Here is a 20,357-nt window from a genome sequence, read left to right on the forward strand (position 1 = left end):
AGGGTTTATCTACACACTTGCGAACCTGCTATGTACATTGTTGGGGATACTGACAGATCATATAATTTAAAGCTGTCCTGCATTTGCTATGATATACATCAGAGACAGATTCACCTAAAATTGGAATGTGTTGAGGAAGATTAATGCATAATACCTTTCATGATCTATTTAAGAAGTTTAAATTATTAATCAATAAATAACTATTCCAAATTCCAAACATTGGTTTATATTTATATTGATTTAAAATTAGATTGGTTACAATTCAGATAATGTTGAAACTACAAGATCAGACACAATTAAAACTTAACAATAGTGGGGGGGGGAAGTAATAAATATTTTGAAAATAAGAGGTTATCTCATATGGACCAGAGAACTATTGATGTTTGAACTAGCTTAAATAAAGGATTTAAAACTCCTGTAGCTCAAAGATTTTCAAGTATTAATGGCTGAAAGGAATTAAAGCATTAAAAGTATTTAAAATCATTTTTTTAGAATAATAATATGGATACAACACTTGTAATTAAGTTAAGGGAAACTGCTTGTTTCCTATCCATAAAAATAATTTTTCTTCTTGCTTCATAAGAATCTGTCATCCAATTTATAGAACTTGTTTGCTTTCCCTCCCTCCCTCTTTCCTTCCCTTCCTCTCTTCCCCTTTCTTCCCTTCCTTTACTTTCTTTCCTTCTTCTCCACTCACTTTCTTTCCTTCTTCCCCACTTCCTTTCTTCCCTTCCCTTCCCTTCCCTTCCCTTCCCTTCCCTTCCCTTCCCTTCCCTTCCCTTCCCTTCCCTTCCCTTCCCTTCCCTTCCCTTCCCTTCCCTTCCCTTCCCTTCCCTTCCCTTCCCTTCCCTTCCCTTCCCTTCCCTTCCCTTCCCTTCCCTTCCCTTCCCTTCCCTTCCCTTCCCTTCCCTTCCCTTCCCTTCCCTTCCCTTCCCTTCCCTTCCTCCCTTTTATTGTTTTCTTGCTTTCTTTTTCTTTCTCACCTCTCTCCTTCTCCTTCTTTCTTGCTTTCTTACTATTTTTTTAAAGAAAGATCTTTGGCTCTTCAAATTGTGTAGTGATAGTGTTAATAATTAGAGATCTAGGGGTTGGCAGGAGATTGACTCCCAGCTACAGGGCCTGCCAAGATTGACTACATAGCAGAGATGACAGGCATAGTCTCGTGGGGAAACCTGCCAGCCTCAAAACAGCTGAAGAACACTGCTGAACAGATAAATAATAGTGCTGGCATGAAATAAAGTAAAAAATGAACTACAGTTAGCATAACATGGGGCGGGGGGGTGGGGGGGGAGGGGGGGAAGTGAAAGAGGGAGAGAGCCTTAATCCATGAAAACTGCTGTTACTGTTGTTTCATCTCTTTACTCTGGTCTCCCTCTCACTGTGACATAATGCGGTAAAACAATTCTAATTATGTAACAAGTGTCTGCTCTAAGATATTGCAGCCAAGAGGGGTAGATAAAAACACAATAATACAACAAAGTAGAAGCTGTTATATTACAACACAGAAAAAACATGTAGTGATCATTAGATCACTATACCTGGGATCATAAGTCATAAGATCAATATATCTGGAAAATCCTGTTTTTTAACTATCTTCCATAATTATTTCCTTCCATGTTGTTCAAAGGATTTGGTAAACTTTATATCAATAATCTGATGTATCATCAGTGTGACAGTATTTGTAATGATCACACTCAGTCTGATTCAGACACTTTAATTCATCCTAAGTGTAGGGAAGTGCTCTGGAGTACATACTTGATCTAAATAAGAGTGCAAGAACCTGACCCAATATTAAATCGAATGTCAAGAATATTCCAGTTGTAAATCTGCCTAATCAACTGTCCCTTTCTCTCAAAAGGATTATAAGCAAAGCACTCACAGGCATTTTGACCTTTTCCCTTATGCTATTTTCTGTTTGCTAAGGAGCTCATTTCCCCTTCCTAAAACAAATTTGGAGGTAAAAGATATGTTAAGCCAAAGAGTTAAGGGCATGAGCCTATGTTTGTCTAATGACAGTAAAGCACCAGGAGCTGACAGCGATGACATGCAATCCCTTGACCTACTCTGCATCATCTCTCTTTTTTTTCCCTGACCCTGCAGCTCTGGGTGGCTCAGGGGCTCTTCTGCTGGTGATAGAAAGCTCTGTGCTCAAACTGCCAGCCCCCATGGGAGCAGTGCTCGGCTGGTACAGCCATGTAGCAAACTTCCAACTCACCTTCTCCTTAGCTGGGGTTCAGGAGAATGCTATTCCATGAATAAATTAAAGTTTGCCTTACAGCAGAGAGGAAGAAAGGAAAGAGAGGGGAATACCTATAACCTCACTTAAGAGGATGCTGTGGGAACAGAGCCTGCCGCTGTCAGCACAGGTCACTGTGTAACTCTCACCTCTGTATACAGCTTTGCTGCTCTCAACACCCCAGAGAAACTGGACAAAACAAAGCTCAAAATGGGGAAAGAGTGGAAAAAGGAGCTCTCTAATAAGAAATCAATGAAACTTTTTCACAAGCTGTAACTGAACATAAATCAAAAGTTTTCTTTCATTCTTCACCTAGGTACTCAATAGATAGAAACACAGACCTGGAGAGGTATTTCAATATTGATGCCAACAGTGGAGTCATTACAACTGCCAAATCTTTGGACAGGGAAACTAATGCTGTTCATAATATCACAGTTTTGGCTATGGAGAGTCGTAAGTAACAATTTAAAGATTTTATTGGCTGCTTATATGTAAAACTTCAACTTGATTGTCATCAGCTGCATTGAGAGAAATCATGACAGTTTCAAACCATGGAAGATAAAAATATCTTTTTGCTCAATGTAAAAGAAACTGATGTGATAAAACTTCAGAAACACAACAGATTAAGTATTTGCTCTTTCCTCTGCCTCACACGTTGTGTAGTCTTTTGACTTCTGAAAAACAAGTACAAAGGAAGATGAAATATGTTAAGTCAGCAGTCTCAGCTGAAGTATCATTAGAGGAAAAGTGATACAGAGTATAGAGGAGAGCAGTTAGCCCATCTTAGTGATGGCACTCACTTAGAGTTAATTGTTGTTGGTCAACCACAGCATTCTTAAAAAGTATGAAGGAAAGGCGATGTGAATGTGTGGTTTCAGCTTCCTGACTCTAAGGTAAGACTGTAGAGGATATTTTGTACTTGGTATCTTTTCTAGTGTAAGAGAAAAAGTGTTAAAGATTTGAGCACTTCAAGCACATACAACAAAAATTCTGTTAATGCAAGTTTAAACCTAAAGCTCTGACTACATTCTATGAAAAACTATATATATTTGCCTTTATGTTTGAAGGATTTATTTCTTCAAATTTTATCCTTATTACTGCTCTGTTGCACTGTGATAATAAAAGAGTTATCAGTTCTCTGGGCTGCAATTTTCAAAATCTTCACTTCTTGTTTTCAATTAGGTTAATTTAATGTTTAATGTGAAAGCTAGCTTTTATAATTTAGTGTCTGTATTAATTTGTCTTGTATTCTCAGGAGTAGAATTTTGGTCTAGGAGGCCAGCATGGGAACCAAAAACTTTCCTGGGTAGTAACAAAACTGACAAGGTAGCTAAGGGGTATACCTGGCACAAGTGAGAATCTAGGAGCACAAATAATACCTTACAATGTTTTAATACATATTCATGACCAGTTTGGTTTTCAATAAGCTTAGATCAGCAGAGAAAAAAGTTGGTATCAAAACTGATTACTCCTCTGGTATTTTACATGTGGAATAAAAAAACCCAAACCAAACCACTTTACATTTGGATGTATTGCTTTAAATACTTAGAATATTTGCTGAAATCTGGTTGCAATACCCTATAAAAAGATAGATATGTATTTGAAGGTTTGTACAGTTTTTTATTCTGCCTTGCTCCATCACTAATATCATCACTTGTGGTAAAAAAAATAATGCAATCTCTCATTTCCTTGATCTAAAACAGAAGTGTTATCTAGCAAAATAATGAGTACACAGTAATGTCTTTTATGCTTAGTCCAAAAATATCTACTGTTTAAGATTAAATTATGACATTGGACCCAGAACAGATTCAAATTTTGGCTAGAGATCTGCATCAGTTTAAGAATGTGATTCATGCTTAAGGTGTTCAACATTTTAATGACAGTGTTAAAATACTTAGTTGTGTGTGAACTTTAAATAATTTGGGATTTGCTTGGGAATACAGCTTCCTCCTTTTTTCTGTTATACATAGCTGATGGAATTCTGATTTTAACTTCTTAATAGCCTGATCAATCTGAATTGCAACAAAGATGTTTTTAACCCATAACAACCATGCTATTCCTGAAATAGATAGTGCTGTTCTGGCTAGCTATACCCCTTGGCAATGGTTTTACATCATATTATTCTTACATATGATGTGATTCAGTGCTGTGATTAATGAGTTAGATTTTCAGTTTATCCCTGAGAGTCAAATCTTAGTTTAATCGAAGCAGCTGGAAAACATAAACATTGTTTCCACTAGGTCTAGAAGAACAAGCCAAGAGCTTACTTTGTCTTTCTAGTAGGGTTTGTAATTGATTTGACATGTATATGCAAAAGAATGAAAATGGAAAATGTACTGACCCAAAGAATAACTTGAAACGATCTTGATTGTTTTGTTGTCTTATTTTCCTATAGAGAATCCAGCACAGATTGGGAGAGGTTATGTAGCCATCACTATCCTTGATATTAATGACAATGCTCCTGAGTTTGCCATGGAGTACGAGACAACTGTCTGTGAAAATGCTCAACCTGGTCAGGTATGGCTTGTTAGTTTTCTTACATTTATTTTTTTTTTCAGATAGGAAGCCATTCCTTATGAAAGCCTGCTGGCTTTAAGATAAAATATAATCAGTTTATGGCAGTAAAAAAAGATGTTTGTTGTGGAATACAAGGAAATACTAATCAAACACTAACATCTTCACCATAACTCTGAAGAGAAAGATTCAGGTGTAAAAATTACTTGTTGAAGCTCTGTCTTTCTTACTGGTTTAACTGACACATTTTTCTAAACGAACTTAATTTTGAATAGTATTAAGAATGCATACTGCCTCCTAATTTTTCTGGGAACTGGGAAATCATAACACGGAAGTTATTCTGAGACTAAAGGACTACCATTCCTAAAATGAGTACACACTTTTATTTCCTTTAGGAAGTATGGGCCATAAGGCCACAATTTCACAAGGGGGATGTTTTCCTACCATATTCTCCAGTGTTTTTAACTCCCCAAATGTCTTTCAAGTAGTCCCAGACTCAACTAAAAGTATCTGGTGTTGTTCATCCTTGGTGTCTCTCATATTTGGTCTTTTCCTCTCTACTTTGTAAAACCTCAGGAAAAAAAAAAAACAAAAACACACAAAAAAAAAAAAAACCACAACAAACCAAAATCTCATTTTCTCTTCTCTCTCACAGAAAACTAGTAGATGCTTCACCAACATAGATCCCACATATTCCTTGGGCAACTTTGCTCTTCTGTGCTGTCTCCCAGAATATTGTCCTTCCTGTGGCAGGTGTTGATTGTTGCACATTTCAAAATCACAGCATAATTTAAATCCTTAATGGAGAACACTGTGATTATTAGTTTATGTTCATGTGAAACACAGAATATGCATGCTGTTATTGGGGTACCTGTTTGTTTTCCCTGTGATCTAGTCAGAAGAGTTAGTTCTGCAGGTTCATGTTTTATGGATTTTCAACAACAGTGACACTTTTTTAGAGGCAGATTTTGACAGAATTTTAGAAAATAAAACTGGAAAAAATAATGATAATAATAAAAAAGAAATCCCATAAAATATTAGTATACTTATGACTTGGCTTTTTATTTGTCATGGTATTAGAAAAACGCCACAAATGTGTATTTAAATGCTCAAAAGCATAATCATCTCCTTGCGAAAGTTTACAACGTTGATTGCAGCCACTGATAACTACATAAAGGGCATCCAGAAGATACAGTTCTTCCACTGTTATGCAGTTCATACTCCAAGCTCTGGTGAATGACAGGACCTAACTTTCTCACAGGCCCTGCAGATCATTACTTTTGGCCAATAAGGTTGGTAAACGGAAGTAAAGAGTTGAGTAAAATTTTAGTTTTAATAGTGTCTGTTACATGTTCAGGAGATTAGAAAACCAAAATGCAATATGAGCAGGACTCAAGGGAGGGTTGATACTTTCATAGGTTATGCAATGTACATGTATTTATGCTTCTTACCATTCCAAATAATAAAACCCCCATGTATCTCAAAACAGGTGATCCAAAAAATCAGTGCAATTGATAAAGATGACCCACCAAATGGCCATCAGTTCTACTTCAGTTTAACAGCAGAGGCAGCAAATAACCACAATTTTACACTGCAGGACAACAAAGGTAAGGACATTTTGTTTGGGTAAATATTCACCACTAATACCTTTCATTTTGAATATGTTGTGCTGATTATGACCTACATGAACTTCTATTCTGGTAAGGACATAAATTAAACTACAGTCAGCCTGAAAAATAATTTTATCTACAGATTATTTGTCAAGGGAATTAAGATGTTGTTTGAATCATTTAAAGCCTTGAGCCAAGCAGAGCAGCTTCAAATCTTTCTTTTCTTTTTTTTTTTTTTTCCTTTTTTTTTTTTCCCTTCCTCCCAGAAATCACTCTTCGCACATTTTTTCTTTTGTATTTATAGGCTTTATCTAAATAAGATTTTACCTTGGGGCAGTGACTGAAAAATGTCCAGGAATTCATGTTTTATTAATATAAGTCAGGGAATAAAAAATGAGTGCGTGGTAAATGGAGAGGGTCTTTTTTTTTTTTTTTTTTTTTTTTTTCCCCCAGCAAAACACATCTTTCCAGTAAGTACACCACCTGTTGAAGAATGCTGTTGATAATGGAAGCTGCCTATGATATTTACACTGACGTCTTATGAGTATTTCCCTAAAGACTTATGCAGACTCCCATTGACATCACGTTTCTATTAGTTAAAATATCTGAGAACACGCTTCTAATTAGTGTTCTCATTAGTTGCACTGCATAGTACAGCAGCTGGGCATGTATCAGTCAGTTTAGCTATTAGTTGTAGCAAATAAAACTGAATAGACACTATGTTACTCCTGCATTGCTCTTTTATGGATCAGTACTAAACTAGAGCTACAAAGTCATCCTTATTAAATAAAACAAGAAAAACAGACATATGGTAGATAAAGGATACTGTTTTTACACACAGACTTTGAACAATATTCTCTAAGTATAACATGTGACCTAATAAAGTTCTCTCACACAGCTATTTGTTGCCTTACCCTGTGTATAGTTACGGACATGCTCAATTTTCTTCATATGAGCAGCTTGCAGTTCGAAACTAAAGACTGTAATAGTAATAATGATCAAAACAATAAAAATGCATTAGAATAAGACTCTATTCAGAAATCTGCCATTGTTAGAAAAGCTGTAAAGTATTTAATGAAAAGGCAGGTCCTCTTCCAGAGAACTTAAGATGTGGAAAAAGTAATAATATGCTTTGGCAATGCCATTAAAGTAAGTGGAGTTACAGGTCACAGCAGCAGTTGCCTCTTTCAATGTTAATTAATTTTATGCATATCTCATATGATTCTATATGAATAAGTGTTTGCATATTTTGCCAGATCAGTCATAATAGATGACACAGTAAGATAACTTTACAGGGCTATTGATATACCTGTCGATAAATAGATAACTAGATAGATAGACAGATCGACCGACCGACCTTTTCTATACATTCTAGGAGATGTAACTCCCTACCTCTCAGGAGCTGTCAACCTGTATTGAACACAGTGAGTTTTGCACATATTTTCTGGAACACATGGACTTTTTAATCACACAACTCACAGCAGCGTCGAATCACACATTTTAGACTGATTATATTAGTCATCTTGACTCTCATATGAGTCGGAAAACAAGTGCATGTCTTTTTTACATGTGCAATTACCTGCATTTGTGCACCAACTGGATTTTTTTTTACATTCAAAAAATATTTTATTGGTCTTCATAACTTATTCTCCTATTAATATGTTAATCCCTTCCACTAATATGCTATCTATATCTGTAAATAATTGAAATAGATCCACAGAAATTAGACCTGAAACAGGTATGCAGGTACTTAATCTGATCACTAAAGGGTAATTTTTTCTTTTTTATAATGATCTCCTCTTCAGCTACCTATCAAGAGTTTGCAACTGTGATCTTAAGTAAAACCAAATAGACCTCTGCAGTTACAGTTCTGAAACAGTCTTTCATAGAAAAGAGTAAATCTTTTTCTTTAGTTGGGTATCATTTCTCAGCTGATCCTATCTCTGCAGCTTCAAAAATACATGACCAGGAAAGGTGAGCTTGTTGAAATAACATAAATGTGTTTGTGAAGTCTTTTAAACAAAAGACTGTATTATTTATAATGTTGTGTTTTAGAAAGGCCATGTATTTTATATTTATCTTTTTATTCCTTTACCTAGATAACACTGCAACAGTATTAACCAGAAGAAATGGGTTCCGAAGACAGGAACAGTCTGTTTTTTACTTGCCAATATTCATTGTGGACAGTGGATCACCTTCACTTAGTAGCACTAATACCCTTACCATCAGAGTCTGTGATTGTGATGCAGATGGTATTGCTCAGACATGCAATGCAGAAGCATATATCTTGCCTGCAGGACTTAGCACTGGAGCCCTGATAGCAATATTGGCTTGTGTCTTGACACTGCTAGGTATGTCTTCTTCCTGTTACCCTTATATTCTGCTCAATGTATAGTAGCAAAAGATATGTATATATATATTTATGTATATGAGCTTCAACACACACACACATCCCGATTTCTGTAAACATGGACATCTAACATTCCAGGCAGAACAACATTCTGTATCATGAATCACACAAAATCTTTAGTTTGGGATTTTCAAGTTCAGATACTTAATTTATATATCAAGCTGTCTCCAGATGTATCTATGAAACAATAGTAAAAGAAAAAAGATCACTTCCATCAAATGTAATATTTAAGAGATAAACAATGCAGTTTACAGAAGTATTTGGTTTAACATACTCACCATATAGCCAGTATCGATGTGTGTCCCTTTTTCAGAGATATAACTATTTTTAAACATTTATTGATTTGCATAGAACAAAAGACATTCAGAAAATATAACAGGTGTAATTTACTGATGGGAAACATTTAATTGAATATCTTCTACAGAATGATCTTTTGTTAATTCTGCAACTGGTAGCACAGTTGGATTTTATGTGGTGTAGTGAAACTGCAACTAGATAAAAGACAGTGGAAAACAGTGGAGCAGTGTCAACATGTTAGTTTGGTTAGCATTTCTCATTTCATGCCTAGTCCTTAAACAAAGTGACTACATGCTATTAGTAAAGGCCCAAATCAAGGAGCAAAGATGAAGGATCATCCTTCATCTACACATTGCAGGATGCAGGTGAGCAAAAGTGCAGTTTTGCTTATTGTCAGATAGTTGACATGCTAACAAGGATATTGATTCAGCATGCAAGAATTTTCTTGAGTGTTGTTATCAATGGAGAGATTTTTCTATTTCCTGTCTGGACATACCAGTCTAAGGGAAAAGGGAAGGCCATAGTCTCCTCAGTTTGGTATAAACCCAATGGTGATATATCCATCACTGTTATCCAATTTGAATAGGTCAAATCAAGAGACTTTCATCCACACTCCTGTTCATGGCAGTGTTTCAACGATGTATAGATTTGTCCTCTTATTGACTTTGATTCACCTCACTGTAAACCATTAGAAGGAAATGTCCCTTTTGCTACAAACATTTCTAAAGGACTCAAAACAGGAAATTCTCTTGCACTGCTGTTACTGAGTAAGGAAAATCACTACCTCTGCAATGAACCTAACTGACTTACTCACTAGCTGTGTATAGGAGGTGGCATTTCCAGAGTTTTTCGTCTTTGTGAAAAAAACCCTAACAACATAAGATTGTTTAAACTCAACACATGGTTAGGCCTAGGTTTAAGGAGAAATGGAAGGAAATGATTGCCAAAAGTTTTAATGAACACTTTAAAAGTGCCATTTCTCTGGGAGCATTTCTAGGTCATTTATACACCCAAATGATCTTTATTTGGACATGAAACTAATGGTAGAGTTCAAAAAGATACAGAAAAGATTCTGTCATGTCAACTGGCATTGACATCAGTGGAAAAACACCAATTTAAAACTTTGGTCCGAAGTACTTCAGAAGAAAAGTTCTGCAACAATAACAATTCACTTCATCTGAAATTGAAATGTCACCATTTCTGTTATATATAAAAAGGGAGTTTCAGAAGGTTACATGAGAAACTATTTTAGATACAATGCAGCCTGGCCTGAGCATAAGCTTTTCTTAAATAAGAGCCTTATGTCTTAAAGAAGAGCATTGAGTGGAGACATAGCATGTTATCAGGCAATAACTTGCTTATTTTACTCAGTACACCAGAATTCACATACAACCAGTAACTCAGGAAATCTGAGGTTTTATTCTGGTCATTTTTAGAGTGTGCTGAACAAACATCTGGCTAAGAATTGAAGATAAGCTCTCTGAACATAGTGTTCAAACAACAGGATGTGCACTGAAGAGGAGTCTTGCACATGACTGTCTTACCATTAATTTTATTTGTCAAAGAATTACACTTCCAAATTCAGCTGTCTGAATATATCACCACTGTTGATCCAAACAGACAATTGTACGTGCTGTCATCACGTCCAATCTAAACTGTTCCTTTTGGGTACAGTTCAAAGCTGCAGGAACAGTTTAGGCTGCATTTGTATGCTAATCCTGGCTTTGAGTCTTGCATTTTGGTACTGTATCCTGATGATGATTTGTTCCCAGACAGCTGCCAGTCTTCACAAGGAAGAGGTACTTAAGCATCACTGCTGCCCAGTGAAACTCCAGTCAAGTCTTGTTGCTTGTCTGGTCCCAGAGCCTTTCTTCTTCTCTCATTTGCTCCTAGAAGACATTTTCTGGGATCAGCTGAATGGTAGTACTTCTAGGAATTTACTTTTTCCTTTTCCCTTTTCCCTTTATCTTTTCACATCCATTCCCGAGAACAAATCCTGAAGATCCACTAAAAATAGGCTTTAGCTGCTGGCAAGTGGTTCCAGGGCTGGGACCAAGGGATGAACCTTTTTGTGTAAGAGTTTATCAGTGAAAAGAGGAGACAGGCTACCGGATCAAAATTTTTTTTCTGACCCAAGATTAATATTCAGTGCAAATCCAGTCACATTCATCAATGTCATCTCAACTTGAGTGCCAGTTGTAAAGGGGAGGAAACATGAGATTTGCAGAAATGTCATGGATACATGCATTCTGGCACTAGTATCTTGAATTCTCAACAAGCTCTTGTCTTCTTAAAGTTAGTATGATGTACATTGATACTTGTTCTTACCCTGTGCAACTCTTTGTCTAATAAATAAACATTTCTCTTAACCAAAGCTCAGATTGTCTTAGTAGGATTTCTTAGTGTTATTATTTTTACTTAAGCAATCAATCAATTTTGTGTAAGCACAATGTTTTCACTGATGCTAAGAAGGAAGAATGTTACTAAATCATATTAATTAATTATAATTGCATATAACATGGTGTAGACTATTTTATTCAAACTAAAATAATTTTTAAAAGTGAAAAACTTTTTACCAAAACCTTTTTAATCTCCCCATATTGACTGATAGAGATTAAATTCTAAATTGTATTCCGCAAGAAAGTTCCAGTACTTTGTTAATTACTGAAAATAGCTTTATAATTATTCACTCTGCAGTGAGGCTACGTTTAAAAGAAAAAAATCTAAAAAAAAATAAATGCTTGTCATTTATTCTATTAAAAAGCATATGAAAAGCTAGTTTGTATTCATTTTAGACTGTACATTATTTTTAGAGAAGTAGGAATTTCTTAAGTCCTGTGACAATTATATGGTAATTTAATTCGAAGTAATTTGTTTTTCAGTTAACATCTTCTAGACACAATAATTACACAAAAACACAAAAAACAAGTGTTTAGCATAAAATGTGTACATAAAATCAGAGAAAAAAAAGAATGTTCACCTGTAGATAACCAAATCATATTTAAGAGGTTAAAGATTTTCTTTGTATCGAAACAATGGAAAGCTAGATTGACATAATGCTTTTTCATTATTTTTATCTTCCATGCTTCTGAATATAATCTATTAGTATCACCTATTTTCTTAGAAACACTAAAGAAAGCCTCCTAGTAGTGTGGTACTAGACTTTACAAGTTAATAATACATTGATTAAACCTCAAAATACAGATTAAAATTATTATTTTTTCAGCTGAAAGACAAGGAATTTGTTATTATTATCACAATACCTAAAAGAACCCAATTAAATCATCACATATAAATGTGTGATTCATAAACAAGAAGAACCAGTCCTAGTCATAAGCATCTTATTCTCTAAATAAAATGTTTACAGAATATGATTATGTAATATGTGTGGGTTTTGGTCTTGCAGTTTTAAAAGTGATGAATCTATAACTCTTTTAATTTGGAAGTATCCAAAAGATGGAAAGCTGCCAGTCAGAGAGGGACCTGGGGGTTTTGACTGACAGCCAGCTGAACATGAGCCAGCAGTGTGCCCAGGTGGCCAAGAAGGCCAATGGTATCCTGGCTTGTATCAGCAATAGCGTGGCCAGCAGGGACAGGGAAGTGATCTTACCCCTGTACTCGGCACTGGTGAGGCCACACCTTGATTCCTGTGTTCAGTTTTGGGCCCCTCACTACAAAAAGGACATTGAATTACTCGAGCGTGTCCAGAGAAGGGCAACGAAGCTGGTGAAGGGTCTGGAGCACATGTCGGACGAGGAGCGGCTGAGGGAACTGGGGTTGTTTAGTCTGGAGAAGAGGAGGCTGAGGGGAGACCTCATCGCCCTCTACAGCTACCTGAAAGGAGGTTGCAGAGAGCTGGGGATGAGTCTCTTTAACCAAGTAACAAGTGATAGGACAAGAGGGAATGGTCTCAAGTTGTGCCAGGGAAGGTTTAGACTGGATATTAGGAAGTATTTATTTACAGAACAAGTTGTGAGGCATTGGAATGGGCTGCCCAGGGAGGTGGTGGAGTCCCCATCCCTGGAGGTGTTTAAGAGTCAGGTTGACATAGCGCTGAGGGATATGGTGTAGTTGAGAACTGTCAATGTTAGGTTAAGGGTTGGACTAGGTGATCTTCAAGGTCTTTTCCAACCTTGATGATTCTGTGATTCTGTGAAATTAGAAGGTGATTGAGTAAGCAATGCAGAAGGTGTTTTCTGAAATTTATAGAGCCTATTAGGGTCACTCAATGTGGGCATTTAAAGGTTAGAGTTACTTTGCAAACATCAATCCAAACTGATTAAACAACAGTTATATATGAAGCTTGTTAAATGGGAAATTAAATCCTGAGTCTTGGCCTCTGTAATCCCCAAATCTTATCTGACTGTACTGGCAACTGCAAGGTATATCTAAATAGGTTATTAGTGTGCTGCTTAGATGTCTGAGGATCTCCAGTCATCAGGTTTATGAATCATGATACACCTAAGGCATAAACCAATGTGCAGATTTGCTTGCAGCTGATGCAGCTTATTGCTATAATAAATGCCAGGCTTAGGGGTGTAGCATATAAACAACATGATCCCAGGTTGTCTCAGGGCTTTTATGGCTTCCTTACAATTATGTTGCAGTTGCCTTGAGTACAAAAGGAAAAATTAATACTAAAACAGAGAAATATGCTCAGGTGACCTAAACCTGACTTTTTACCAGATCATACCAAAATGGAAATTTCATAATAATTCCGTAAAGCAAAATGGCAAAGCAAAAATCCACTCATGTAAAGGTGTTTGTTTAAAGACTGATTCAGGTGAGCTGAAACTACTGATATTATCATTACACCTATACTGACACAAGGATAAAACTGTATATTACCATAACTAAAATAAATAAAAATTACATTTTCTCTTGGCTATTGTACCTGTTAAGCAAAATCAAAATTTCTAATAGTTCAGGTAAACCAGAACACAAAGATTAGTTTAGTTCTATCTTTATTAGCTGGGGTTATTTAATCATTATAATTAGTTACTTCTAATATAGATTGGTTTATTTATTTGTTAAATGACATACAAAATCAGTATTGCCATTTCATGTCTTTAGGATGAGTTTGGTGTAGCAGTATGGAGAAGCCTCAATGTGCAATATATATGATCATAAAGCTTTTCCATCATATTATTTCTTCACTAAAAAGCATAAAATTAGGTTTTCTAGATGCTCAGCCAGTCACTAATTACTGACTTAATCTCTGCTTTTGTGCTAAAAAAACTCCAACACCATGATTTAATGAGAAATGGATAAACTTTAAAACCGTTTGCACTTGATTTAGATATCAGTGAAATTTGTTTTGGGCTTGTATTCATCTTCAGTTCCTGCAATGCAGCTAAAGCTTTGTTCATTTAGAGGTTAAACTTTATTGTTCATAGCTGTTGGAAAGGCTAGAAATTAATAATCTCATAAAGCCATCTAAATGCTAAAATATTTAACCTTTAGAAAGACTCTATATTTTTCTTGGCTTCAAGCAAGTGTGAGATGTACAAGGAATATTATATAGAACATTCATTGTATCCCAATTTTTATTGTACCTTTAGGTGGACTTGCCTAGTAAGTTTCATATTTTCACTTATTAGCAGGTATTTAGCTTTTAAAATGAAGTATGTTAACAGAGACAGTGGTGTGAAAATGCATTTACACTTGAGTAAAGGAAATTATTAGCTGCTTACTTATATAGCAATAAAAATTGTGGCAGTAAATGTTAAAAAAAAAAAAAAAGTTATGTCAGTAGCAATCCTGGCTTAAATGTATATTTGTACTGTCAGCAAGCTAATTGTCTTTCACTTTAAAATATATTTTAAAATAAGGAAAAATATTAAAAGTGGAGTGCAATTGTTGTCTCTGATGACAATTTTATGTTCTCTGCTGTATAATTTGCAGCTCAATTTGTATTATACAAATATCAGAATGTTCTGAATTTTACAAAAGCCATTTTAAAGGTCAAAATCTTATACTGTCAAACTGCTTATGTAAATATCGTTCAAAGCAAAATGTCCCAAACTAGTGGCTTCTGAATTCAATACATAAAGCATGAATTAGAGAGATGCCAGGGGCAAAAAAGTGAAAGAGTGATGCTGATGCTGCAGTAGTATAGTCACAAGGCATCTGTTAGTAAATGGATCATTAGATGTGTGCCTGGTAGCTACTGAAAAGAGGGGAAATATATTGCCTAAGATATTCGTCAAAAAGTTTAGAAAAAAATTGGACTTGCTCCACTTTTAATTTTAGACATGCATGGCTCCAACGGAAAATAGAAAGAATTGAAGAAAATCCACCTTTGAAATCATCTCATGCTTTATCCAATTACAAATAGTACCATAACATCCATAGACATATGATACAGTTTTCTGCATACACAGTCTCTGAATGACTGCTTTATTCTATGCAAGTGATCCCAATATTGAATCATGCCTCATGTTCACCAGATTGATATTGGTTTTAAGAATTCCTCCATGAAAAGGAGGGCTTTCAAGAATGGCAGTCCTACATCATACAACTTATGGAGGCCATTTTTGAGACTACCTAGGGAAGCTCAAGCATAATTTTATCTGTATCAGCTTTTGCTTTTCCATATGTTTCTCCAGCATTTATTGGCTATCAAAGTACTGTAAGTAAAGATTGCAAACCGTAGACATATGAATGCATATAATCAGATATTCTTAAGATTAAAAATAAACATAAAATCAGAAGAGATTAATTGAATGTGGAACGAGACTTTTCAACCTACTGTTATTTTTACAGTCATAGCAATGCTTGCTATCTTCTAGGAGTATCATTAACTCAGCAAATGTTATCCAGATGCTACAATATAGTATTAATCATTTTCTAGGAGGATGACTCACACTTCATTATGTCCCACAGATGGGTGAAATATTCATATTACTGGTTCCATATATTGTGTGTCAGCAATGATGTTTCTCTACCAAAACTGCGTTTAAATAAGAGGAGCCTTGAGTTAATTTCTCCCAGTTCTTTTGGGTATAACTGCAGTTTAGTATTAGCTTTCAATCTTAAAGAAATTTTAAGGATTAAAGTTTAAAAAACAATTACTTTTCTAGCACTGGCTGATCCAATAAACTCCAGTTCTAGCAGTTCTCATTAGATGTAATACATAAACTGCAAGTACAGTACTTTGCACTTTATAGAAAAATGAGGTCCTATATAGAGATATTTCTAATCCATGGACTAAGACAGTCTTATTTCACACATTGCTTAACAATTCCGTGTTCTCCAATCTACGATTTTTAAAATTAATTTTTTTTTTTCAGCAGAGATTGGCTATATACTTTAATTCAGTCGCTTCCCAAATCATGGTTGTTAAATTCTATTCAGTGACTTTATGAATGTGCTTTTATCACTTGGGCAATTAAGAGTTCAGGAAAAGGTCTTTTTTGTATTTCATGGCTGTGAGATTGCAATAGTCAGACTGAACCAGTCCTAAAATTTATGTTTAGCGGACAGCATAGGATATAGAATTAGAGATGAAGACGTTAATCCAGAATGGTTTTGGAAATAGATTCTTTAACATCTATAAAGCTTATGGTTTAAAAGCTGTTTCAAAACCTGCTAGGTTTCAGATGTAACTGCCTGTAATTTCCTTGGGTCTTTGTCATATAAATTAATGAGTACTTCCACCACTAGGAAAAAAATGAGGAAACTTCAACAATGCTAAAACTCCGGTCTTTCTGTGTTCCAGTTCTTGTCTTGCTGATTGTCACCATGAGACGACGAAAAAAAGAGCCCCTCATTTTTGATGAAGAGAGAGATATCAGAGAGAACATTGTCAGGTATGATGATGAGGGTGGTGGAGAAGAAGACACTGAGGCTTTTGACATGGCTGCCTTGAGAAACCTCAACATCATCAGAGACACCAAGACCAGAAGGGATGTGACACCTGAGATTCAGTTCTTGAGCAGACCAACTTTTAAAAGCATCCCAGATAATGTTATTTTTAGGGAATTTATCTGGGAAAGACTAAAAGAAGCTGACGTGGACCCCTGCGCACCACCCTATGACTCCCTGCAGACATATGCGTTTGAGGGGAACGGCTCGGTGGCAGAGTCACTCAGTTCTTTAGATTCGATCAGCTCAAACTCTGACCAGAACTACGATTACCTCAGTGATTGGGGTCCTCGCTTTAAACGGCTTGCAGATATGTATGGGACTGGACCAGACTGCTTATACTCATAGCCTTGGAACCTCTCTCTGAAAATGCACTGAAGAATACTAAAACAGAAAACTTAACCTTACAGACTGAAGAAAGTTGTAAATATTTCTCCATTTTTAACCTTTTAGGTTTTTTTGCCTTGGTGGAACATATCTTCATTAGACTTGTCCTAGGGACTGCACTGACCACCCAAAATATGAGCATTTGGTGGCATTTTTGATAAAATGAAACGCTCAGCCACGTTCAAATAGATAGCAACGCTCAGATACCTGCAGAGGCAACTCACTTTCAAGAGTATCTTATGCACTGTGACCTCAATGAGCCAGTGATACTTTGTAGATGCTTTAGCACTATTGCTGTATCTAGAACACAGAGTCTCTGGTATGAGATAAGCATAAGAAGAAACAAATTTACAAATATAATATATAATTCAATACAACTTTACAATATATATTTACAGATGCAAGGGTTTTTTAAATAAATTTTCTTTACAGTGTTGCATGCAGGTCGCTAGGCAAAAAGCAGTACAGACATGAAAACAAACAAAATCCCAGAAGATAACTTTTTTTTTGCTTCTCTCTGTTCTCAGAGCTATTTAATTAGAAGTCTATAATTTTCTGGGTAGATTTATGAAAAATTAGTGTTTATACTAAGAAATTCCATAATGTTTATCAATTTACTGAAGCAGTTTACAAACTACATAAAATGAGAAAAATGGAGGGATATTCTTATGGTTGAAAAGTTTTGTGATGCCCATGTAGGTATAGAAAAAATGTTGCTATCTATTTGCTCTTTTTTATTATCTCTTCTGATTTGTACAGGAGAATTTATCCTTTTTTATTATTATTTGACATAAAGTGTTATATTTATTTTGGAGCTCCAATATCCACTAAATTCAGGTCCATTTTACTGCCTCATGGTATTTAGACTTATCAGAACATGCTGATTTTTCTCCAGTCTCAGATAAATGTAGGAAATGAAGCATGGAAATGGAGAAATTACAGTAAAGCAATCTCGCCCACCATTCATCTCTCAGAAAGGAGAGCAGCTCCAAGGACATGCAGTTGTTCTTCTGAGCCATTATAAAGTCTGAGACATTTAAATAAAATATTTGTACATTGGATTTTTGGAAAGAAGACTACAGAGGTAACTGGGAGTGTCTTTAATGCAAGATTTAATTTTCAAGGTTAAACATGTTATATGCTTCCAAGACTGTAAACACCTTGCTTTTCTCCTTCCCCTTCTCTTTTGCTGCTGATGAATCACAGTAAAACACTCTTTTCAGTTTCTTTCTTATGTTAGCAAGTAATGCTATTAACTCCAGAAATCATCTTTAGATCCTGCTGCACATGAGTATTTTTCCCCAAAGGTGTTAACTCACTACACATAATTTCTACACTGGTTCAGGAGTGCCAAAACAGAAGGACAACTGCTGTTGGTTAAAATACTGTAGGATTTTGAAGTAGGATTTCATAGAATAAGATAACTTTTTTATGATTCTGACAATATTTATACTTCATCTTTCATGATTTATTACTAGATAATAAGGCATATATTCAAGTAAAATAGTGTTTTTAAGTATTATTTCAGATTGGTTTGTTTTAGGTAATCTGTAGATGAGTTCCTAAATTAGACTTTGCTCCTGCAAACTTTTTGCTTGTACCTAACTTGAAATGACTTGACTTGCCTGCAATTACTGAGAGACATACAGAATCATTTGCAGGACTGTGTTTGTGAATAGAAGGTATTCCATAGAGGATGATGCTCACTCTAAAAGTATTTTTCTGAAAGAAGGATCCTTGTACTAAAATTCTAATGTATGGGTGACACCAGGCTGGGAGATGGGAAATTATCATTAAGGCTTTGTAATTTTTGCAGCCCAGCATTATCTATTAACTATGTGAAAGTGGCCTTCAGCTCCATCAGAGAAAACAGAATAATTTTAATCATCTGCAACATATTTAATTTGAGTTACATTTTGGTAGACAATCATTGTTTCATAATTCATTAGATTTGCTTCTAGTTGTATTAAATATATATATATAGGTATATATATATATATATGACAGATTTTGTAATGGAACTGAAAGATATCACCCATGACTTTTAGTCATACATGTAAGATTTTCAATAAAAAAATTAAAAAAAAAAGGAAAATGAACCATGTGTATGCAGTTTAATGAGAGCGAGATATACTGCAGGAGTTAAGCAGGTATTAAATCAGCAAGGTGCTGAGAGAACACTTAATCTCCTTGTTGTTTGTGGGAAGATAATTCATGTGTTTGGATTAAGATGTCAAAAATGCTGATTTTAGCACATAACACTCAAATGAGATTTAAATGTAGTTTAGAATAAACAGTACAACTCCCTTGCTTTTCCACCTTCTATATCTGTAAAAGCCCACAAAGCTCCCCTCTTATGAAACTACATTAAGGGGGTTTTTTTTGTGTGTTTTTTATGGAAAGTAATATGCTTTACTCTAATGCCATAAAAACTCTTGCATATATATTTTCTGTTGCACAGTTCTAAAATAATTGAGTAAATTTGTTGTTACAGTATATATGATTACCTACTGATTATATTATTGCAATAAGAAAGAAAGAAAGGTGGAAATCCCTTACATTTGATGATAGACGTTACAACAGTATATACATATGATATGCATCATACACATACTATATAATGCTCTCCATAAATTACCATGACTATAGGTTTTCACAGCTTATAATCTGATTCAAATTCCTTCTTTGAGTGTTATTTATATCTCATAGCCTGATGTCATAAAGTATATTCTACTGACTAAATAGTGTACAATAGAAGAAATATTTTTTCTGTCCCAGAAAGTTATGAAATTATTTGAGGAAATTAATTAGAAAGGCCTTTTAAAAAGACTTCTCATTTTATTTATTTATTTAAATTTCTGAAGAGCTCCAGTATCTATCTAGATGCCAAAAGTCCTCTTTAAAAACTATGTCAAATATTGCAACCACTCCCATCTTATAGTGAAATGCCAACATCTCTTTCCTTCCACCATGTGACAATTGAATAGGCTTATTTTAGATTGAGATTTCAAAGCACCTTGAAAAACATATGGTTTTA

At 35.2% G+C, this 20,357-nt stretch overlaps 1 protein-coding gene across 1 annotated transcript in view; it reads left to right on the forward strand.

The window, feature by feature from the left end:
• The window catches only part of CDH7 (cadherin 7), an 82,495-nt gene extending 62,626 nt beyond the window's left edge, over positions 1-19,869 (forward strand). Inside the window, exons 8-12 of the mRNA XM_074822718.1 lie at positions 2,553-2,689; positions 4,632-4,753; positions 6,240-6,357; positions 8,460-8,711; positions 16,788-19,869. Coding sequence (XP_074678819.1) covers positions 2,553-2,689; positions 4,632-4,753; positions 6,240-6,357; positions 8,460-8,711; positions 16,788-17,281 — 1,123 coding nt within the window. The 3' untranslated portion in view covers positions 17,282-19,869. The remainder of the gene's footprint in view (positions 1-2,552; positions 2,690-4,631; positions 4,754-6,239; positions 6,358-8,459; positions 8,712-16,787) is intronic.
• Positions 19,870-20,357: the final 488 nt, after the last annotated feature.

The sequence above is a fragment of the Strix aluco genome, chromosome 1 (assembly GCF_031877795.1).
Source record: "Strix aluco isolate bStrAlu1 chromosome 1, bStrAlu1.hap1, whole genome shotgun sequence".
Classification (NCBI taxonomy): domain Eukaryota; kingdom Metazoa; phylum Chordata; class Aves; order Strigiformes; family Strigidae; genus Strix; species Strix aluco.